Raw genomic sequence first — 24632 nt, forward strand, 5'->3', positions numbered from 1 at the left:
GTACGGTTGAGTAACAAGTGTATGCAATCTGCTGTTACTTATATAGTCATTGCTTTCTTATGTGTTCAAATAATAATTTAAAAAAATGCTTCACCTCTCATCCAAAATGTCATTCTTATCAGAATAATTTTAGGAATGTTTTGTTATAAATAAAGTATTTATAACCCCTGTACTTTTTGTTAATTTACAACCACATATTTCAAGGCTTTCTATTGGGATTTGATGTGACAAACTAACATGAAGTAGTGCAGAACTATGAAATGGATAGAAAGACGTTTTTCGGTTTCATTTTTACATTTTTTAACAAAGTCTGGAAAGTATAGTGTTGTTAAAAAATCGTATTTACCAACAGAAGAGATCGGAGATTGTCACTCAAGTCAGCTTTATTGATTACCATGCGCATGGGAGAGCAGTCCCCAACAGTCAGATGTTTTCAACAGCCCTTCCAACACTGTTCTAACTAGACAAAGAACATCCCTTTATAACAGGTTCAAGATGGTAATTCTTGGAACTGAAACCCCGATACAGTGGCAGGCTTATCTGGGACTCTTGGTCCCCAGAACCCTCCCTGGGACAAACAGAGCCTTCTGTAGAGGCATTGCTCTGGGCCCTGATTATAACTTAGGCCATAAATTTAGGGACAGGGAGAGGGGGTGGTTGCTATTTTAGGTCATAAAGAGATCAGGTTATGATGAGGGCTCTTTTCCAAGGCATCGAAATTTTCTATTTACCGTTCTGTCATTATTAAACCACAGGTAGTCTCATTGAGACACAAGTTCTAATTAACAAGAGAGGCCTGTTAGAAGTTAAATCCCATTCAGAACACCACAATTTAAGATCAAGAGCAAGAACGTTCTGACATTGTTGCAAGAAATTTGACCCGACAGTTTCCGTTGAAAATGATTCCAGGTTGAAGGTGCAGCGTAAGAGAAGGCTGTTCTTCCTAACTCTGTACGGACCGTGGGGAACACAGAGTGATGACAATGCAGACTTTAACTGGTGTGTTTAGGTGTCATGTAAGAGGACAAGTCCTGAGGCAATAAACCAAGAATGAATATATAGATGACAATTTACCAATGAAAAACTGCACAGAGACAAAGGTCACCAACTGACTGAAAATGTTATTTTTCTACCACAAAAATAAGTTTTACATGTAGGCCAAAAATCTCCATTTGGTTCTCATCTGATTAGAGCATCATCTTCCAGATCTTTGCTGAGTCCCCTACATGACTGGCTTGTGCTACTCCTCCATAAAAGGGCAGATCTGTGAAGTCTAAAACTAATAGTTACCTCAACAGATCGGTGGATTCTGAAAGGAACTGAAGTGGCAGAGTAAAACGCTGGGAACAAATGCCGACCACACATTTAAGATTATTTGTAAAAGGTCTGCAAAACTATGTATCGTTTCCCACTTCACAATTCTGCACTAGCTTGTGTTGGTCAACCACATAAAGCCCTAATAAAATACACTAACCTTTGTAGTTGGAACAGCACATAATGTGGAAATGGTAAGGAATACTTCTGGAAGGCACTGCATGTAACAGCTGTAGAAAAATAATACTTTTAATTAAAAAAGAAAAACAATCCAGTGGCGATGAAAACGAATGAACACAGAAATAACCTAGAAAGTTCTGTTTTAATATGTAAAGTAGAAGCTTAAAATCCCTAAAAACTGAGTTAGCCTGCATTTATTCCCACCAGTCAGGGTTAGTTTGAAGAAAACATTACAGACATTTTCATAAAAGTAATTTTATTATTTAAATACACAAGCTATTTAGACCCATAGGCCACCAAAATAAAGCTGGTGTCATGAATAAATAGATGATTTACAAGAAATCACACTTCAAAAACAATCGGAGAGCCTAAACGTCCTTCTCATTATGGCATAATGTACATGTTTAAATCAACAGAGAAAGGAATAATTCATCGTTATAGTATTTTCCCTCCCCTAAATGTCAGCATCCAGATAAAGAATACGGAAAACAGACGTCCTTGAACCAAAGTTCAGCGGTGAAACAGACATGTACTTTGGAATGATCAATACGTCCTCCACTAATTAAACTCTACAGGTTTGATCGCTCACGTCAAAAACGCATCAGATTTATCATGCGGGCTTCACTTAAAAAAATGTAATCGTGAATTCGTTCGCACTAATGGGTTACGATGGTGCAACTGTATGAAACACTAACTGGATTGTTTAGTAATAAAATCACAACATATAACAAATAAATTCAACAAAAAAATATGTTTTGAGTAAATGAAAGTAGATTTTGTTTTACACAGATCGTCAGGGTTGTAAGGAGCAGAACCAGACCCACCAGGCAACATGCTGGACTGGACCCTAATTAATCACCAAGGCCAGTCTTACTTTCTCCATTTCTCTGGAAACTAACATTATTTTGCATTCCTGTAGTGAAAGTATCTAAAATGTTGCAACGGGATGCAAAGGTTTAGTGTCCTTTCAGCCAGCAGTTGCTGATATGTCTCCATCCACCTGTCAAGATGTCACACCAGCAGCTTAGCTGAAGGTCAGCAGTCTGTACCTGCAGCTGACAGGTTTGCTGTTTTCTAAAAACAACTCGTACAGGGCTGAAAGTTCGCCTGGTTTGACTTATCTGAAGAAACCCTTTCTGGCTCGAACAGTTCCAACATATAAACTATGAAACAGATATGAAGGTCTCAGATCAAGAAAATGTTGATTTACATGAACTACAAAAATATAATCTTAATTTTCTTCTCACTTCAAACTCTGGTTTAATAATCACCTACTGTCACGAAACAACAAATACCCCATCTAACCAACCCAAAGCACAAAACTCTCTGCCTCTGTTTGCTGACAGTTAAACTACAACCTGTGGAGGTGGTCAAGGCTTGTGACGGCACACTTAAACATTCGTGTCAAACCTATGCTCTCTGACAACTATATCTGCTTCTTTTTTCTTCTCAAAGTACATTAGCTCCGACCAAAACATAGTTTAGTCTTAACCTGGATTTTACTTTTAGTTATACCAAAAATATCTCTGCAATAATTAAAAAAAGGTTTTATACAATCTTTGCACATTTTTATACATATGGATGAAGCTGCCTGAAAAGTCAGACAAGCTGAAAAACACTGCGCCTTGTCCTAAAACTAGAAAACTGTTCAGGAGTGCACAAAGCTACTTCCTGAACGCGCTCATCTCTCTGCTTCTCTGAAACAGAACAATCAGGATCTTAATGGTTCCATCAAACAGCAGAAGTTTAAACAAGCTCCTATTGGTCAGCTTCAGTGGTCTGATCCGACCCCATCCACAAGTTCATCTCAGCAGATATTTGAAACGGTTTACGTTGGATGCATAGTTAATGTTATAATAGGCGTGATCAAGATGCATAGATGACCAAGTAAATTCCATATGGTTTGGATGTAAAAAGAAATCGATGGTGCCCAGCTTTGACCAGTTGGCCTGAAATGCAAAAATCCATTCTTTTTCCAACCAGTGAACACACACCGTACCTAAGCCAAGTAACACCACTTCTCGCTGTGCAAGTTGTTACTGTGGGGAGGCGTTTGAAAATGAAGCACAGAGATGTGATAAGCGTTTGGAAATAATACTGCTTTCTATAACAGAGAAATGTCTGTGGTTCATGCAGGCTGTGAGAAAGAGCACGCTTTTCAGCAGATAACAGGAAGGCTAAACATATAACAGCAAAGAGTCATGGTTTTATTCTTTTGCACTTTCAACCTCTGTCTATTATGGATTTGGATATGTTTCCAACCCTTTAGGATTGATTCTCTGAGTTTAGGTAAAGATCTGCCTTCTCTGGGGAACACACAGAGACTGCTGGTGGTTACTGCTAGCTGCGCTAACAGGGCTATTTGCTGATATAAGATGCAGGGGACAGCTTAAAATGTCTGCTTTGTCTTTGTTCCAAAATAGAAAAAAACATGTTTTATAGTGACCGCTCTCTCACACAGCAGCGTGACATCATCTCAACTGGTAAGTAATTAATGACCATTTCTTATATCTTCCTTTATCAAAGTCCTGAAAGAGATATTGGTATCGCCTAAAAGACAATAATGGCAGGTTAAACATTTCCAAATCCCAGGGATACGAAACTGGTCGCAAAATGCTGATCAGTGCAGCTCTGCATATGATTGGTTGTTATGGGTGGGCTTGGTGGAGCGGGTTTAGATAAACTCAAGATATTCAGATCACTTTCTGTTATACTGAGACAAAAAATCTCCAAAGATTAAACATTCAAATATTTTAGACAATGAGGCTGTGGAAACGAACGTTCTGATTAATCATTTAATCTGCTTTTCTTTCTTTAAATCTAAGCTATTTAGGAGTTTCAGAAGTGCTATCAGGCCGAATGTTTGCCCTAAACGAGGTGAAACTGGAGCTTTTCCCTAATGTGCAATCTGTTTCTTAAACCCAGTTAGCAATCTTCAGGTTAAATGAGAAAAAACAAGTGGTAAAAGGGAGAGATGACAAAAACAAAAATCGCAACAAAATAATCACCTTTTCTAACTTTAAGCCAGTGGAAGAGGTTATATGAGGAATGCTGCTGAAGACAATAGAGACTGAACAGGCCTACCTGATTTCTTAGGCTCAGCTACCTGTTAGAAATCCCATTACCAGGAGCAAAAGGGAATATTTGATTCCCATAATTATTTCATAATATCCAGTCCAGTCAGGTTGGAGTTATATTTTGTAAATGTTTGACAGGATGTTATGCCACTCAATGAAATTTTTGACAAGATGACTTTATGTTTTCAAACGAATGGATAAACTCCATACAAGGAACACAAACTGAGCCTCATGCAGGATGGAAAATCTTAAAGAAAAAAAGTCCTCATCAGCTGATCTGAATATGAGCTGTTAAAATGGGTGATTTGTTTAAACTTATAGTATTTCTGACAGGTTTTCTTTCTCTGCAGTTGTTAGCTTGGAAAAAAAGAACGAATGGTTCGTCTTCATGCATATTTTATCCAAACTCTGTTCACGTATTATTCTTTACTTTTATGGGTTGTAAATAACTGACACTAAGCCGTGCAACATTAAACAAGCGTCTGAGCAGATGATCTGAAAACGAAATACTTCCATTAGGAAACCTGTAGGACAAAAATGAACAATGTGTAGGATGTGGACACGAAGTGTTCTTACATGAGGCTCGCTGTGTTCCTGTTATAGCTCCGCAAAATCCAATAAGAGGATAACTCTAAGAGATAACTCTTCATTCTTCCAGCATACCAAAACAAGTACATCAACACCTGATCTCTTCTCTGCTGTCATTTCAGTCAATTAGCCCATTTGAAATTATAATGAATACATCCAGATGAGACATTTTCTAGAAGGTCTGTAGTGACATTCACAGAGGAGCTCCCAGCGGCCGGAGGTGAGCAGAGAGCCAGGAAGGCAGAACAGAGAAGACCGGTTTGGTTCTGTGTTGTTTCTGGGTTTAGTGTTTGGCTTTAGGTGATGTAGCAGCTTTGGTGAGCATGGCGACAGAAATCCATTTTAAATAGGTTGGCATCCATCCCCTGGGTGTTGGACCACCATCTGCTCTGCGCCTGCATTTTTTTTTTTTTTTTACAGTACTTTTGAGTTGGTTATTTTTTTCACTGCAAAGCATGTGTGATGTAGAAGACCAACTCCATGTCCATGGCAGCCTGTGGTACACTTGCACTACCTCCATGAATGACGGGAATCAGAGCCCCGTCCATCTCATTCATGTAGCGCTGAGGGAGGAGCCTGCCTCCAGCTCCTGCCTGGTACTCCACCTGAATGGGGAAATAAACACAACCACTACAGATGAACCCATGTAGCTTTCACTTTTTTACCTCAAATTTAGTACAGTACCTTGGAAAAGTGTTCGCACCTCTTAAACCTTTTCAGATTTTGTCACTTTAGCCCCTTTTCCATTGCCTCTAGAAAGCCCAGATCGCGTTTCGATACAAATTGACCTGGGTAATTTCACTTTCCCGGGGCTTTGCTTTCACAGGTAAATGGTCCTGGTCTAGACATGGTCTTATCAGCTTCCCCTGGGCGAGGATTTGTTAAAGGGGTGATGTTGTGTGCCGCAGCGAGACATGGCACCAGCAGCTTCAGTTATGGCAGAGGTTACTATACAGATTAATCGTTTGTATACAATTAATTTGTCATCAAAAGTAGTTTTAAGATGTTTTTAAGCGAGAAAGCAGATCTCAAAACTTCTGTGCAGTCAGTTCATCAAGAATGAACCTACACTTTAATGTTTTTTCTGAGTTTTCGGAGCTCTGCTTACCAGCAGGTCCACCTGCTCAACTAAGCTAACCGGGCGAACGGACTGGGACTTCCCCACTAATCACTGCCGGATCTCGGCCCGGCCCTCAGGGATTTCCCGAACCTGTCATCTGTTAGTGACGGCTGAAAGTGAATATAAAGCATCCAGTAGGTATGTGAATAACTGCCAGTATCAGAAAATGGAATATATTTCGCTGGATATTTGTGACATTTTATGTTATTGTTCGCATTAACTATGAAACTGCTTCACCACAGTTCTGTAAGACAAATATTTTAATGCAGTGCTGATGATGAGAGCACTTAAATTTTCCATGTACATACAATAGTCTTTTCATGTAAACCCAAATTAATAGAGCATTAACTGTTTTATTTATCTGATATATATTTATTTATCTAATATTAAAAATATTTAATAGTTTAGAGACAACAGTTCCAGGTCCACAGAAGCTCCGTGATCCTCTTAATGTCCAGCTATCATCTACTCCACTGTTTAACCATCTTCTACTTTATAGAAATATTTGCTTATGATTAGACAGTCTAAGTATGAGTTCCCTGTACTTCTGGACTGGTTATCAGGTTTTTTTTTTATTGTAATAAATACATTTTGTTTTGTTCTGTACTTGTCTAATATGAATTTACCGGATGATTAATGAAAAACAAGTGTGTTAATCAGTGTTTAGTCATTATTGTAAATGAATCATGCAGTTGTAAAGCAACAACTATGGCCAGACGGAGGTTGGTAAAAAATGTAATGTAAAATCATGATTTAAACTTTTCCTGATATGGATCCAGTGCAACTTAAGGAATAATTCAAGAAATTAATCAGCCGATTAACTCTAAAGCTGTTCATCATTGATTGTTTAACAGTGGACACAAAATGATTATTTATTAGCTAATAGTTCTATAAACAGATTAAATGAGTAATGCCATCTGCTGGACTGAAGGTGTATTGCAGTTTTCTTCACAACTTCCCCATAGGTCATTAGGCCGATTTCAATAAATAGTCCTTGGCAATGGAAAAAAAAAGGGTACACAATTACCTGGGTAAAACAAATCCTGGGGCTTTAAATCCTGGAGCTTCCAGTGGAAAAGGGGCTATTACCAAAACAAATTTGAATTTAGATTTAAGAGACATACAGACCTAAATCCAACTGAGAATCTTTACTGGGAAATTGCTGTTCAAACACCATTCAATCTGGCTGATGCCTTGCAGCTGTAATGGCAGCTAATTAATGCAATACTGTGTAGTGTAATTACAGACTACTGTCTTAGGAAGTTACTTTTTTTATTTGTGAGTAAATCTAGACGAGCATTTTGGTTTTCCACATCACAATTAAGGGCTATGAATTTAAAATGTCACATAACATACCGATAACACATTCAAGTTTGTGGGTGACAAAATTAAAGTTCAATGGGTTTGAAGATTTTCGCAAGGCACTTCAGATTTAACCATGAAAATATTTTAAATTAAATAAATGTTTTTCACCTTTAAAAATTCTACTTATGTAAACATTTTAACTCATGAAACATATTTGATAATATTAATACTATTCTAACATGGCTTTAAAGCATAGCAGGCTACGTAAGTTTTTGCAAGCCCCGTTTTAGTTTTTACCATGTCGGCCTGCGTGGAGATGCGAAGCCAGAGTGAGTTGATGCCAGCTGACGTAAGAACAGAGAGGTGAGGAACCAAAGTGCTGCAGGTTGCAAACGCGATCTCCTTCTGAAACATGCTGCAGGACGACAACACTGACACCAGGCTGCAGTCAGGAGACTTTAACTGGTAGAAGACCTGCAGAGATCGCCTCATGTCACACATCTGTAGAGCTCAGGGCAGGAGACAAGAGGAACAGTCTGCTCACGAAAATAGAAAATTCACCTCGGTGCATCTAATGGAGAGGCTGTCGGATTCAAACTCAGCATCCTGCTGCATTCTCACGCTGGGGACCCCATCCAGAGGTCTGCCATCAACCCCACTGGTTTTACTGGAGACCAGTAAAACCACAAAATAACAGGAAATAGTTAGTGCATCAAATAAAAGCTGCTGGTTAAATCTGTGTTGCACAGTATTACACCATATAAGCGATTTGGATAAAACCTGCTCACTGAACATGTAAACGAGTGATTTAATCTAGCATGACAGGCATGCAATGAAGATGTTGGAATAAACAGTTTGTGTGTCCATTAATGGCTAAATAGCCTGGGTAACAAGTCCATAGTGGACCACCTGACTGCGACATATAGCCCTCAGTCCTGTTCCAACAAGCCTTTTAAACACAAAGGTAAAAAAAAAAAGATGCACAACTTTTTATTTCCTGATCCTTGGGATAACATGGGAGCAAAAACTGATAAAATACAGTTTGAATCAAAAAAACAGCAGATTTGTGTTTTTGAGTCAGTGTGCATATTATTTCATGTTAACTGGGCTGAATGGTCATGTGATCGGTAAATATTTAGCAACAACAACCCTACATACAGTAGGTCTGTAAACATGCTTACTAGTAAATGATTTATTATCAAGTATTAGATGTTGGCACATTACACAAATATATTTGTTGTTGTGCTTGGTACCAGGTTTCCTACACATTTTCATGTCAAATTCTGTATGACCCCAAACTGCAAAGGAGCCCTGCGTACAGATCAAAAAGAAGATGCTGGGGAGGACAGGGAACCAAATCTAAATGGGTTGTGCAATCTGTCTCTGATCTTCTGGCAATAGTTGCACATTATGCAGTCTCTTGCATCTATGCCAGTACTGTTCAAATTAGCTGTAAAAGTAGACTTATTTTTGGATTATTGTGAAGGTTGCTGTTGGAACACCAATGAAGCAGATTGGGATGTAAAGTAAATAGACATGTATGTTCTGTTACCCAGAGTTAACGGGAGACGTCTGGTCGACCCAGCGAACCGTGACGTTCTCCCTGACCTCTCCACCGTCGTTCTTGCCGCAAGGTATATGGAAGTCCGTCTGCTCCCTCAGGGCGGAGCGCAAAGACTCCATGGTCTCTGGTGGGATCTGAACCATCAACCCATCTGAAAAACAAAATAACCGTGGATCAGAGAGATCCCCATGCCTCACCTGTTATTCACACACTGACATGCTAGCACTAAGGCCTGACTGTAATGCCCCTTTTCCACTGGATTGTTTTAGCCGGCGCGGCTCTGCTCCACTCGGTTTCGCTCCACTCGGTTTCGCTCCACACGGTTTCGCTCCACTCGGTTTCGCTCCACTTGGTTCTGTAACTGTTGTGTTTCCACTGACCCCCCAATGGCTGAAGCCCCGCCTCCAGCCAAGAGTGTAGAGCGCTGTGCTGCTATTAACGTTACTGTGTTACATTGTCACATTAAAGTAATCGGCGTGAAATGAATAGAAAATAAAAACATAAACTAAATACTAATGTTTGTATTAATATATATGTAAGATTGTATTATGTTTTTTATGTCTAAAAGGAACCACTGGGATAATTATCTGGAACACAGCCCCACCAGAACCTATGAAAGAAAGCTCAGGGGTTCTGATGTTAGGGGCTGTGGCAGGAGAAGCAGAGAGGAGAGACGCTGCTGTCTGGATGGTGAAGCTCCAAAGTTTACCTGAAGTTCCTATTTTGGGTTTTACGAGGAAGTTTTTGTCTCAGCCTTGGCAATAACGAGGACAAGGAGTTAAAAGCGCAAAACCGCGTATTTATGACCTTTGAAGTTAGTTTTAGGTAGGATATTGGATTTTCGTGCACCGCAGATTCAGCAGACTCGTCCTCCTGTTTGGTCCGATGCAGGCAGTCTGGTTATGGGCAGCTGCTCTCTGCCTGCTCCCTCTTCCTGCAGACGCTGGTTCTCTTAAGGACCATAAATATCCAAACCAAGCACATTGTTTCATGGTGGTATTTTGTGTGTTTTGGGGAAAGTGTTTGTGTTGATATTACGTGTGATCAGCTGATTTAGGATGTTATTACATACAGCACTCTGCCTGCGTGTAATTCAGAAAGCTGATTTGTCCTTTTTCTTTTCTGTCAGCCTTCAGTCATGGTTTATGTTCTGTAAATGGTAAAATTATATGTTTGAACCGCTCCGGCCACTGTGGTCCTTAATATTATTGTAGTTGCTCTTGAGTTTTATGAACTTTTTCCTGCACTGTCCCAACGAAAACCTTCTCATTTCTCCTCCTCCCAAAGCCAATCAGTGAACAGCGGTCTGTTCACGTCACATGTGGTCCCGACTCAGCCCCAGTCGGACCTGCTCAGGACCAGGGACCAAACAATTAGGTACCGGTACAGAAAAAACTGTTTTGGAAAAACTCACATAGCGAACTGAGTGGAGTCAAGTTGGGCCAAATGGAGCCAGTGGAAAAGAGGCAAAAGTAGCTTTACCTTCAACGATGCTGGACTTGGCAATGAAACCAGACGAGGCTTTCAGCGCTCCATTAAATACCACAAAACTGGCTCCAGTCACTGTTCAAATAAACAGAAAAAAGTGGTACAAATACAATGATGCCCTCACTTCATCAGATACATGTGTGTTCCTTTCCAGGCTAGTGCAGCGCCACCAGTTTGCCATTAAGTAATGAGTCTGCAGCAGACTGACCTGTGCGAGTCTTCCCTGGCTTGCTGTTGGCTTGAGTTTGATAGTTTCCTTCCTCGTTCTGAAAGCACACAAGGTGAGAGTCGGCCTCCTGGCTGAAACTGGCTCCGATGCTGATGACATGCTCATTAGAGGAATTCACCACCTTCTGCATCTGTGAAAGACAGAAAACCATTTCTGTCTGCTGAGATCTGTGGCTTTCAACACTTCCAGATAAAATGTGACAACAGAGAAGAAACTGAAGACTTTATTATATTCACTGAACATTAAATGATGGGCAAATGCCAGCGTCCACCTACAGTTTGACCAGTATCTAGAAGACCATAGGGTTTATTTTCTCCATAAAGTACAGAGCAATAATCTGTAGCTGTGGCCAGTCAAACCTGGGCAACAAAGTAACTCAGTTAAATCAGCATGGAGTCAGTTGCATCATTCAATCATTCTGCTAAATGTGTTCTTGGTTTTTTCTGGATTTTTGAGTCCAACTTTATAATCCTTAAAGACTGATTCTGAATATAACAGACAGACAAAGCTTGATTTTGTCCTGTAGATCTGATCATTTACAAAAGACAGGACTAATTGGTAGGGAGGGAGCCTCGCTTTTAACAGCCTTCAAATACTGCAGAGTCAACAACTTTGAAAGCAAGCTTTAACTGAAATTGAAAGCTTACCTCACTAAAACTAGCCTTGGGGATCTCAATGTAGCTGTGTCCCATCTCCATGTGGATCCTCAGGCCTTCCACCACTGACAGGCTGTACTGGTAGTTCCTAAGGTCCTGGAGGAAGACAGTTAAAAACTTTATGAGAATCTGTAAATCTGAGACTGATTTCATATATGCAGTGTCATCAAATGCATACTTGACAATGCAGTTGTTGTTAAAAGCACCAATAAAGCGTTAAAGGATGCTGTGGAAGTCATATATTTATTCTGCAATCAGCTGTGTTAAATGTTCCAGGCTGCATTGCTAATCATTAGATTCCTCTGCAAAACATTCATAACTTTACATTCCTAATTCAATACAGGCTTCATGACATCTATATAGCTAGGAAGTGAGGACTGGTCCGTTTTAACCCCATTGTTTCTACTGCAGGAACCAGGGCTAAACCAGAGCAGAAATCTACCCCAGAAAGCAGATGTTCTTAGGGGGGTAGCCGTTTCTAGAGCTACCCTGAACCAAGTGTGGGTTGGAGGGCGCCAAATATTTCAAACTGACTCAATATTCATGTCCCAGTGAAAACTCCACCACAGCTTATTTATCAAACCTCTGGAAGTAGAAGTGACCTTCTCAGCATCAGCAGAAATAAACCACATTTACACTGTGGGTGCAAAACACATGAGAAATAACCTATGTTTTAGAAAACATTCTGGAAAATAACAATTTAATGAAGATTAGCTTTTGTGGGTAAAAACAAAAACCTTCTGGGTCACAGAGTCCACCACCTTAAAGGACGTTTAGTTTGTCTTGGGTAGCATTGAGAGGAGCTGGTGAAAAATTAAACTCATCTTTAGCTGGATTACAAACATGACGATTGCTTTAGTTTCGACATGATGGGAGCAACCTGCTTGTGTTGTGGTACTTACAGCCAGTAAATTCATAATGGTGTGGCCCGTCTCTCGATACACGGAGTCCCGAAAACGAACACTTATCAGAGTAGTTGGGTACACTGGAAAACATGCATACATCAAACACTCTGAAGTTAATGATTATTTATCACATTTGTTGAAGAATAATAGGATAATTACCTAGATGTAACATTTGGACAAACATCTAAAGCATGAATCTGTGTGAGAACAGCAGACATGATCCTAAATAAAAACCAGAAGCAAACCACTCACTGTCATATTCAGCTCCGAGCCGTAGAAGCAGTCTGAGTGGGAACACTTTGGCCCAAGGAACCTCCAGTTTCTGGATGAGAAGGCCGAACAGGAAAGGCTGTGGGGGAAGCGTGAGGCCATCCAGAGACTGACAGGTGGGAGAGAAGAACAGCATTCCTGCGTGATCTTTGCTGTCCAGGAAACTGTTTGTGAATGTAATGTTATCCAGCTCCTCCACAAACTTCCCTGCAACAGATAATGAGGAATCTATTGTTTGTGTTTTTGGAGATGCGTTTTGAAAGCCTCAGAAAGGCCCTGTGTGGGTCGGTTACCTTTCTGGGCATCCTGATAAATGCTGAGATAAAGTGAGAAGAGGTCTCTTGGAAGTGTCTTTTCTCCTGACACACACTCCAACAAGAACACCAGCTCTTTCTGTCCCAGAGCCTGGAGTCCGTTAGAGCCGAAGCACCAGCACTGCTTGCTGGCGTCTGCTGGGAACAACATGAAGTTAAAAGGCGGAGGAAGACGCTGTTGTTTTCGAAATGAATAACAATAATGCTGGAAACAAACAATAAAAAACGGAAGGTCAATTTTACTCACATGTGACCAGTTTGACATTTACTAGCAGGTTGGCATTCAGAAGAAAGGTCAGCGGACGCGGCCCTCCTTCTTCCAACAGGTGCCGAATCTGACAGGGAGCTGGACTCTCCTCAACCAAAACATCTGAACAGCACACACGAGACAGCGTAAGTTAAAGGCTCCAGAGTAAGAACTTATTTGAGTGAGGTGGTCCCGTTCCTTACAGCCTGACACTCTGGAACTAAACCTCAGGGTGTTCCCAACAAAATGGTTGCAGTGCTCTGACTCTTCATAGTGGATCACGGTGCAGGGAGACAACTTAACTACACAAACAACTCTTTCCCTGTATCCCAGCAAAGAGTTAAATTTCTTAACTTTAACACAACATGTGTTGCTACACAGAGCACAGCTCCCATTAGGATTTAATGACTCGACCTGGCAACAATAGAACACAAGAACTCAATCGCAAATCGTGTTTAAAGTGGAAAATAGGGCTTAGAGATATAACGCTTTTAGATCGTGAAAAGCTTAAAAACTGTTGACAATCTGCCAAAGCAGAGATTGTGGGATCATTTAAAAGACACATTCTAAGCCTTTCAGTTCTATGTTCTATATCCTTCTTCCTTCAGTCTACCTTCACGTCAGCCTCATAAACAAACTCATGCAGCAGAGATGAAATGGTTACTGGTTTTTAATTAGTGCTAGTATATTATTCATATATTTAGTGAGGATTTTTGCAAATGTTTTGTCTTCACAACATGCAGAAGGACACCAAAACAGCAGCCCCTCGGCCTCAGCTGGCTTAACCTGCAACCAGCCAATCACATTTAACCCAGGGTCTGCCTATCGTTGTCAAGGGTTTTCACACCTTGCTTATTATCTCCTACACGATTCATCCTTTTGCTATTTGTCAGTGGAATAATTTTAAGTGTAGATTATCCCAAAGGCTGACTTTAAGTGGCAGATTTTTTATTTCAAAGTCTCACACACACCTTCTCCATCTTCCTCCCCGGTGCTGATGAGCAGAGGAGGCAGCTCATCCTGACTGTCTGGTAGCAGACTGGGAATTCTCCTCACTGAAGAACCAATTCCAGAAAGCAACCCATAATCCCAGGGTCCAGACACCGGAGCTCGCACCACCGGCACGGTTCCAGGGGTCTCCGGGACAGACGGACCACCACCTCCAGGGTCCAATCCAGCTGAGCCAGGCTGAAATAACACAGTGTCAATGATGATTATCCCAGCCTACAACAACTTAAAAATAACATTTAAGAACAAGCTAAATTCCAAAACATCTTGTAAAAACCAAGAATGAGCAATATAAGGATTAGAATGTGTTGATGAGCAGCCAAAGCGGAACGGTTGTGGGATAGTTTACAGGGCACATTCTATGTTCTCAAGTTCTATGCGTTTGTTGCTTCACTAGCTTGTTCACATCTCTCCACAGCAGGAATCAAACGGTTCCCAGTTTTAACAGTTACCATGGGTAGATTTAGGATTATAACGTACTATTACCATTTTAAAATACAATCAAGATGAAAACTTAGAAGTATTTAAAAACTTTGCCATCAAATGCCACAGCACAGACAGGCCAGCACAGATGCAAACAGAAGGCAGTGAAAGTCAAAAGATATTTCAATCCCTAAAGAGCACAAGGTGTTTAATGTAGCTGTACTCTGGACTTTCTAACTGCACAACGAGGGCTTTCTGGACATGTTTTTGTCCTCGCTACATGCAAAAGGAAACAACTTGAGTCATCAGCCTCCAAAAGCTTCTAGCAGCTAGGATTCATAAGAAAACTGTGATTTCACAACTGTAATGCAACATTTTTGCCATATCTCCCACCCTGAGTTAACACTGTTTTGAAAGAGGAAGTAGGGGAAGCTTTGGGGATGTTGTCTTACTGTTTCCGGGTCTGGACTGAACTCCTGGGAGCTCCTCCGGCTCGTCACAGACAGCCTGGCTGTGTCTGCCACCTCCCCGTTGGGCAAGATACCGTCAGCAAACCAAACACGCTTTTGTTCACGCGGACAAGCTGACAGGATGCAAAGAAGCAGAGAAACAAGCCCAACATAAAACTACAGACTATGACCAGAATCAGGACCCGTCATGCACACACCAGACATACCGTCATTGTTTGGGTGTTTGAGAACAGAAATCGGGACCATGACGGTGGGCGGGGGGGAGTTCAGCGTTCCAGCCGCGCGAGCTTGCTGCAAAGGGGGGATCGTGCTGCAGTACTCAGACGGGACGTTGGGGTTTGGGCTCGGGCCCGTGGGACTCATCATCCGCTCCAGAGCCTGGGCTGAAACAAAAAGAGAGGTTTTCCAAGAGTATTATACCAAAAAAAACCCAAAAAAAAACCAACAGTTTCATTTACTGATCCCACAAGCATCTAACAAGCTTTCTGGTGCTTTGAGCCTTCGGTCTTTGCACTACTTTGCGTTTACTGACAGATCGTCATTCAGAAAGCAAGTGGACTATTAAGATGAAGGGGATTTTTAATGTTTTATTAAACAGCTACAAAAAAAAGAGGAAAATAAAATTCTGTTTTTGTATTTAGGTGGAAATATTCAGAGTTATACGGAAAACCTGGAACTGAACATTTGGCGAGGGAAGTGTCAATGTAGTTACCAACACAGATTTACTGGTCCCCTCTCATCAACACTCAGACAGGGTGTTTGTTCAGTGAGAAAAACAAAGATTTAAAAAATCTGCCCAGAAAGTTACAATGGTTGGAACTGTGTGGTGCCTCCCTGTAGACTTTACTACCAGACTTTTAGAAACAATAACATAACCTCCTTCATCCATGCCTGCTTTCTGTACAAGAAACCACTTCAAGAGTAGAGCCATCTTCTACATCTTCCTCTCCTTGTCCAATTAAACCTCAAACATGTGATGAGACATTCATAGCTGAGAGAACAGGCTAAACGGTTGTTATTTGGTGAACACTGATTTAGCCAGGCTCAGGATGTTCTTTAGATTGTTTTTTCTGGAGGACATCACCACCTTCTGGTGCAGCACTGGTATCGTTTTCATTATGGTCAGCGCCCTGTTGACTGACACTGATATTTCTACAAACAGAAGAAAACGCATAAGTTTAAAATAAATATCAAGTAGTTTAGTCAGGGTCTGGTATTTCTCACTGCTCCAAGTCTCATTCAATTTCTGTGTAGGATACTTCTACATCTTCTTGTGTTCAGGCTTAAGAAGACCTAATTCTCAGTGGCTCAGAAATATGTGCAACCAACAGAACTGCTGATTGTAAACTTGTGACACCAAGGTTCTGTCTTCTGGAAGTGATAAACAGGTAATGTATTATAGTGGTACGAGGACTGAAGGTTCAGGTAAAAGCTTCAAACCAGTAATATTTATTTAGGTTGCAGCACTGACCCATTAAACCAAAAAGCCACGTAGACCAGGAGCGTTTCTAGGAAAAGTGTTCCTCAAAAAGCCCCCCCGCCCTTCGGAGGAAACACTGGAGATGTAAAATAAATATTTAAACCTTCCACTGAGATCGACAGATGGATCTGTGCAGCTGCCTCTGTAATGTAGACACTGCACCGGTCCGTTGTGGTGAAGAGAGAGCTGAGCTGAAAGGCGAAGCTCTCGATTTACCGGTTGGTCTACGTTCCTACCCTCACCTATGGCCATGAACTTCGGGTCATGACTGAAAGAACAAGATCCCGCATACCAGCGCCTGAAATGAGCTTCCTCCACAAGAGCTCGGCCATCTGGAGGAGCTCGGACTATGGCCGCTGCTCCTGCACATGGAGAGGAGTTAGCTCAGGTGGCTTAGGAATCAGTTCCGGATCCCCCCTGGAAGCCTCCATGAGGAGGAGTTTAAGGCCCAGGACATGCTGAGGGGACTATGTCCCTCAGCTGGCCTGGGAACGCCTTGGGCTCCCCCTGGAGGAGCTGGAGGAGGTGTCAGGGGAGAGAGGAGTCTGGGCGTTTCTGCTGAGACTGGTGCCCCTGCGACACGATCCGAAAACGCGAAATACAACAAGTACTAGTACCTTTGCTGACCCCTTTCTCATTTCAATCATTACAATGATGTGGGCTTTAGCATCCTGGGCAGCCAGTCCATCCAGCTGACCAAATATATTATTAGGATGCAGAATGTGAATATATAACACTACATATATTATAAGCACAATATCATATCAAATACTGTGCTTTAATGGTCCATGTTGATTGTGATATTGCACACATTGACCACTGCGATTTGATATATTGTGCAGCTACAGAACACATCAGAGTCCGTTTTTCTATTTTGCTCCGTACTATTTTAATAATAGCTTCCATGCCTCTGGTGACATAAGGCACGAACCATCTGATCCTAGTTCTTTCAAATACTTTTCAGACTGTTTTTGTTTTCAGTGAAATTCATTTGTTTTCTTCAAAGTCGTTTACCTTTGACTGCAGCAAAGCAGTATGTGAGAACACAGCATGGGTTTCAGGAAAACTCGCCAACAGAAAAATAAACAGTGACCAGTTTGGGAAGAAGACCAGCGCAGATCTCTGTGGAACCTGAATGCTTCATAACCATGCCAATATGTGTCATAAGTCACTCGCCAACCTATTGCCAGCTCTAATAGTCCCTCTTGTGATGTCATCGAGTCCCATTCACACAAAGTAGATTTGGCTGTTTTTTCTTCTTCAGTGCACTTATATGTTTCTAAGAGGAAAAACAACACTGTACATTGTGGTGTCTTCAAGAAGGTAAATGTTTGAATTTTACTGTGAATTGTTGACTTTGTTAAAACGTTTGTCAGTGATAAACAAAAATATATAAAAATACGATTCACTGTGTTCTGAAAGAGTAGATACTACGCTCACATGGCAGATCAGGTTATAAACAATACACATGTATTGACAACATTTACTGCCTGGTTTAGTCCAGCTAAGACTACTTTCTGGAGGATGTGTGTGTTGTATGCAGGCTGTCAGAGCATTTTCTCTCATAAATTACACCACACATAAAAATTCTTCCGTTTGTTTCTGTTGTTTTTTTTGGATTCTGATAAGGATGAAGTCCAAATTCAGGTTACTACATCAGACCATTTATAAACAGAATTCAGACGAGAGCAGGACATAGAACTGTCTGTATGACAGAAATGTGACCAACACAAGGACTTACTTTTGTTGGGTAAATACTGAAACATTAAGCGGTTCCTCTGGCCTGATCATCGGAGCGCGTGTTCTCCGTGCCCTTTGGTTATGCCAGTGGTAAACACTGACACATCACTTATCAACACAGCATTGATTAAGCGTCAAAGCTTTTTCAATAATGTGGACAGAGAATTAGAGCCTAGCTCACCAAGGCAAAGAAACACAGCCACACAATACTGAAGCATTTACATGCAGCATAATTAGAACGCTGCTCACTGATGTGAGGAAATTACAATCCTCACATACTCAAAGAATTTTCAGACTTCTGCACACATCTTAAGCACAAAAGCAGAACAAAGTTCTTACCTCCTCCTCATCTTGTCTGTTACACCTCAGTCTGTCCAAATGATCCCAAGTCTATGCCTCAGACTGACCTCAGACCAAGCCCGCACAGCTTTTCTAAAGAGTCGATTTCCAGGAGTGTGCTGTTGGCATTAATAGGCTGTTAGCTGCAGGCGGCTGTGTGTGTATGTGCGTTTGTGTGTGTATGTGCAGCAAGTCTTTACTCGTTGACGTAAGATGGGAGGAGAGGAGACCATAACACACTGCGCCTCAGCAGCAAATTCAAGCCATGAAAGTGGATCACCTTTTTGTTTTTTCTTCAGCCAGCGTGTGAGCATCACATGTCTGCTGCGTTAAGCTGGTCCTGGACCAGTCACACCCATAAAAATGAAGGACAAAAGGCAGAGTACTGCTCTAATTCTCCTTCCTCTTCTCTGCCTCCTCCATCCATCACCTCACTCCTGTCACTGCTGCAGTTTTTAAATCTAAAGCGATGCCTTTGTATATCAGAGCAGACAAAAAAATCACTGACATTATTACAGTTTTACACTTGCAGACAATTCTTTCTAGAAGAGTTTCAATATTTAATACTTAGAAAGAATCCCTCTGTGTGGGTTATGTTTTGCCTTTGGTAACTCAAATATTTATTAACTTAATGATAAAACTTTTATGTTTTAATTTCAGTCACAGGATACATTTTATTTATTCTACTATACAACTATGTGTTAGGTAACAAACTAAGCTTGAAATACAAACACTGTGTATGGTAAAGACGACGTTGCGGAAATAACACGTGGCATTTCATACATGAACAGAGGTATATTAGGCTACAGTAAAACAGTGATTTACACTATATTTGTAGGCCATGTAAACCGAAGGAGTGAGGGTGCATAGTGCACAGAGGTCGCCGACTTTCCGCAGAATCATTTGCCACAGACCTCCGAACCTCATGTGGCTTTCAGATTAGCTCAAGAACAATAGGTTTCCATGGCAAAGCAGCTGCTTCCAAGCCATACATCACCAAGTGCAAAGCGTCAGATGGAGTGGTGTAAAGCACGGCGCCACTGGACTCTAGAGCAGAAAGAAGAGTCATGACCTCAACCCAACAGAACATCTTTGGGATGAATTAGAGAGGAGACTGTGAGCCAGGCGTTATCATCCAACATCAGTGTCTGACCTCACAAATAGGCTTCTGGAAGAATGGTCAAAAATTCCCATGAACACAATCCTAAACCTTGTGGAGAGACTTCCTTCCCAGAAGAGCTGAAGCTGTATAGCTGCAAAGAGTGGACCAATATCATATTGAACCCTAAGGATTAAGAATGAGATGTCACTTAAGTTCATATGTGAGTTCATGCAGGTGAGCCAATACTGCCAAGTCTTTTTCTATTTCATTATCTAGTGTTTATTTGGCCCAGACAACACTATGGGCGTTCCAGAAGGCTTTTTAACAGGTTTGGTGATGTAGAAAAAAATAGACTCATGATGAGTGAGAACAAGTTCAGGCATCACAGATAAGTGAAGGAGGAAAGTCCTAAAAAAAATGAATCCAGCAGCCAAGACTAAAAGCTGCATTGTGTGATGGAAAATACACTATCTGGCCAAAAAAATAAGTCGCCACCTGGATTTAACTAAGCCAATAGGTACGAGCCTCCCATTGGATAATTACTGCATGGGCGATTATGTTTCAGCTGGCAACAAGTTATTTAACCCCATCTGGTGCAATGAGTTGCTTCTCATTTCTTAAACAACCATGTTGAAAGACACATCCTGTGGTCGTTGGAAAGATGTCAGCCTGTTTCAGAAAGGTCAAATCATTGGCGTGCATCAAGCAGAGAAAACATCTAAGCAGATTGCAGAAACTACCAAAATTGGGTTAAGAACTGTCCAAGGCATTATTAGAAACTGGATAGGATAAGGATAGTGGGGACCCATCGTCTTCGAGGAAGAAAATCCTGAATGATCGTGATTGGCGATCCATTAAACGTTTGATGAAATCAAATCAAAGAAAAACAACAGTAGAACTCCAGGTTATGTTTAATAGTGAAAGTAAGAGTATTTCCACACGCACAATGCGAAGGGAACTCAAGTGATTGGGACTGAACAGCTGTGTAGCCTTAAGAAAACCACTAATCAGTGAGGCTAACTAGAAAAAAAGGCTTCAGTTTGCAGGGAGCATAAAGATTGGACTCTGGAGCAATGAAAGAAGGTGATATGGTCTGATGAGTCCAGATTTACCCTGTTCCAGAGTGATGGGTGCATCAGGGTAAGAAGAGAGGCAGGTGAAGTGATGCACCCATCATGCCTAGTGCCTACTGTACAAGCCTGTGGCGGCAGTGCTATGATCTGAGGTTGCTGCAGGTGGTCAGGTCTGGGTTCAGCAACAGTATGTGTTCAAAGAATGAGGTCAGCTGACTACCTGAATATACTGAATAACCAGGTTATTCCATCAATGGATTTTTTCTTCCCTGATGGCAAAGGCATATTTCAGGATTCATGAGGCTGAATTGTGAAAGAGTGATTCAGGGAGCATGAGACATCATTCTCACACATGGATTGGCCACCACAGAGTCCAGACCTTAACCCCATTGAGAGTCTTTGGGATGTGCTGGAGAAGGCTTTGTGCAGCGGTCAGACTCTACCATCATCAATGGAAGATCTTGGTGAAAAATTAATGCAACACTGGGTGAAAATAAATCTTGGGACATTGCAGAAGCTTATTGAAACAATGCCACAGTGAATGCGTGCTGTAATCAGAGCTAAAGGCGGTCCAACGAAATATTAGAGAGTGTAACCTTTTTTTTTTTTGGTGGCGATTTGTTTTGTCCAGGCAGTGTAGCATGAGTTAAAACTCTTTTGACAGATGACCTGCCTGAGTTTTGCAGCTTTGTCAGGTGGGAAGGAGAGTTGGTCTCTAACGCTTTTACAGTCAAACAGTGCAGCACATCAGGTCATCTCAGCACTGCTGAGTTCACACGCTGAACAGTCACACATCAAACTGTACAACAGGTCAATCAAAGTCTCCTTACATTTTAAACTACTACTTCGATTTAAAATGAGAACTTCTTTATTCTATGGTTAACTCTAGAAGGATGTGTTTTAACTGTTCTCAGAGTGAAGAAATTTATACTATTTATTCTATATAAATGTTAACGCTTTGGTGGAAACTGTAGGTACTGTATACCCACAACAAGAACCTCAAAACTCCAGTTTGCTGAATGGAAACAGAACTGATGATGCTGAACAGAAACTTTGCCAGCCTGGCTGTGCAATAGCAGGTGTGTAAGCAAGAAAAGGGGAAAAACCGAATGTCCACCAATAAACAGCATCATAAGAGAAAGTATCTGATCATGGGTAATTATGTTCAACAGCTCAGAAAAATGTAATGCTTTTGTTTGGTAAATATTTTTTGTAAAAAAAAAAAACAAGTACCCTACATGCGTTTTGTGAAAGTACTAAAGCATAAAAACCCTGAATATTTCTTACGTTAGCATCAATGTCAGGAGGCTGGAGGCCATTCTGTCTTTTTGCTGGTCACTTACCGATATTTTGTTACCCAGACAGTTCCTGTAGAACAGCCTTCTCGACACCAACATGGAGACTACCAGCTTTCAGGTAAAACATTTAACTTACATCTTGCTCCTGCCGATGATGGGGAAGAACCCCCGAAGCATTAATGCTAATGTGCTTTCTAAGTATGCTGATAATTCGGCTTGTGGCATAACTTCAGTGCAGCTCCAGTTTTCCTACATAGACAGCTGTGTGCTGGTAGTAGGAGCCCTGTGGCTGAGCGCCGGAGCACAGAGAGCTGAAGCCATCTACGCAGTCAAACTTTTAGTGTCCATTTCCTTTTAACAGAATAAAATGCTCCGATTGTAGGGGACAAGACAGATGTTCATAGGATAAGTAAAATAAGAACAAGTGGTGCCATTCACATGAAAATAGTCACATGGTAAGCTAGCTAACACTGCATCAACAGCTATCAGAACTAAAGTCAACATAACCAGTTTAACCATCATACAAGACAAGGAAAAGAACCAGCATTCAGATGATGTCGCAGACTGAGGTCTGGATATTAGGAATACAACCTCAATACCTCAGTTTCAGCCATTAAGGACACAGCAGAAACAAACTTTTCCTAACAACATCATGCAGGTATTTCACACTACTGCTCTAGTATGTCAACAATCCACAGGAAGCTTTTTCTCATTTCTGACTGGCAGAAATCATATTCGCTTTCCACTTGTATTAATACTTTAAATATTGAATTAACCTTGTTTGTTTTAAATCGTCACTGCCAACGCTAAGCAAAACAGGAACGTGGCGCTTTCCATCTCAACCTAAACCACGCGGTCCAGCTCAAAGTTGGAGAAAGGGTGCCATAACACACCACCGTCTCTTATATATCACATAACATCGTTGTCACACATACCTAATCCACTGATTTACTGCAACTTACTTCCCCTTTCATATTAGGAAAGCATTATTATCATCATCGTTATTACTAAGTGCTTATAGCTGATCATCCACACAAATTCACCTGCAACTAAAATGTAAACATTTCTGATTGAAAACAAAAGCTGAGAATTTATTCATGTTTATTTGTGCCGCTTTAGTCAATGAAGACCTGGTATCCTGTGTGGTAGAGGCTGATCTCAATAACTGAACAATAAACCACCTATCCTCAGATTTGCTGCTGCAGTAAAGCATCTGTGTAGACCAGAAGCATGGCTCTTACCTTTGTGTATGGTATCGAAGCAGAGGACGCACACACGAGCCTCCTTGTCAAGGTACTTCAGCTTACACTTTCTGTTGCAGCACCCAGCGCAGTACACCTGCCACAGAAAGAGAACGACAATGAAGGCAACACTGATTTCCTCCAGCAGACAGATGAAGAATGACAACTGTTCAGAGACAATCCTGACATGTTCGTGCGGTGCCACGCAGCAGCAGCAGCAGCAGCAACAGCAGCAGCAGGAGGACGAGGAGGGACGGCAAATCATATCGCCTGAGCTGTAAACAATAACATCCTGAGGAGTTGCTTCTAATTCTGCTTTAATCACTGGCCCTTAAAGGTCTTAGCTGCAGCTTTAGGATGCATGGCTCGGTGGAGCACTAAAGAGGAGCTGGAAAAAGAACCGCTGACTCATGCTCTTTGCCATAGGGCTATTTTTAGCTCCAAGATCTAAGCTACTGTTTTAACCATTCTGAGGCGCAGACATCAGAAAAAAAGCAATTTAACTCACGTACTTTAAAACATGCTATGTTTTCGTTAGGCAATTAAACAGCATGAATATAAAAACAAATAGATAAACATAAATAAATATGGCTATTGGCCATAATTATAAAAGATTTAAATATATATGGTTTTTTGCACCATGTTTTTGGACTTCGTCACGCTACAAGAACAATCCACAGTGTTTTATTGTGATTTTATGTGATAGACCAACTCAAAGTTTCACATATATATTTGTGCTATTTCTATTTCTGTGTCCCCTTAATGGCTTGTGGCAAAGTCCAAATCCTGCACGGGGGGGGGATTAAACAGAGCTCCATAAGCAGTCCACAGCATGGGATATCAAACTTCTGGACATGTCCTGGACCCGTCTGCTGTGTTCCTTGGTTCTGATGATGTTTGTTTGTTCTCTAATGTTCCCAACTGGATTTATACTGAGATTACATCACTCAGAGGTGGACTCTATTCTCTAATTAGGTGAGCTCAGGTGACAGGCAAATTGGTTGCCAAATATGTTAAGAACCATGTTTTTCCCTTCACAATGGGGCGGCTGTGGCTCAGGTAGTAGGAATTTGTCCTGTAACCAGTGGGTTGCTGGTTCGAACACCCGCTCTGTACACATCAGTCGTTGTGTCTTTGGGCAAGACACTTCACCCGACTTGCCTGCTGATGGTGGCCAGAGGGTCCAGTGGCGGCCCCCCTT

General features: G+C 41.3%; 1 protein-coding gene across 3 annotated transcripts in view; it reads right to left on the minus strand.

The window, feature by feature from the left end:
- Window positions 1-1733: 1733 nt before the first annotated feature.
- Window positions 1734-24632, minus strand: part of zfyve16 (zinc finger, FYVE domain containing 16) — a 32362-nt gene continuing 9463 nt past the window's right edge. For 2 of the 3 annotated variants that reach the window (XM_047372907.1, XM_047372908.1), the window contains exons 5-19: window positions 23432-23528; window positions 15365-15541; window positions 15141-15271; window positions 14229-14445; window positions 13258-13380; window positions 12990-13148; window positions 12679-12903; window positions 12424-12506; window positions 11513-11617; window positions 10845-10995; window positions 10631-10711; window positions 9137-9299; window positions 8146-8251; window positions 7882-8058; window positions 1734-5764 (exon numbers count right to left, since the gene is read on the minus strand). In XM_047372907.1, the coding sequence (XP_047228863.1) occupies window positions 5603-5764; window positions 7882-8058; window positions 8146-8251; window positions 9137-9299; window positions 10631-10711; window positions 10845-10995; window positions 11513-11617; window positions 12424-12506; window positions 12679-12903; window positions 12990-13148; window positions 13258-13380; window positions 14229-14445; window positions 15141-15271; window positions 15365-15541; window positions 23432-23528 (2157 nt within the window). In that variant the 3' untranslated portion in view covers window positions 1734-5602. The remainder of the gene's footprint in view (window positions 5765-7881; window positions 8059-8145; window positions 8252-9136; window positions 9300-10630; window positions 10712-10844; window positions 10996-11512; window positions 11618-12423; window positions 12507-12678; window positions 12904-12989; window positions 13149-13257; window positions 13381-14228; window positions 14446-15140; window positions 15272-15364; window positions 15542-23431; window positions 23529-24632) is intronic. The other variant, XM_047372909.1, reaches the window with a different exon arrangement.

This window comes from Girardinichthys multiradiatus, chromosome 8, assembly GCF_021462225.1.
Source record: "Girardinichthys multiradiatus isolate DD_20200921_A chromosome 8, DD_fGirMul_XY1, whole genome shotgun sequence".
Taxonomy (NCBI): Eukaryota; Metazoa; Chordata; class Actinopteri; order Cyprinodontiformes; family Goodeidae; genus Girardinichthys; species Girardinichthys multiradiatus.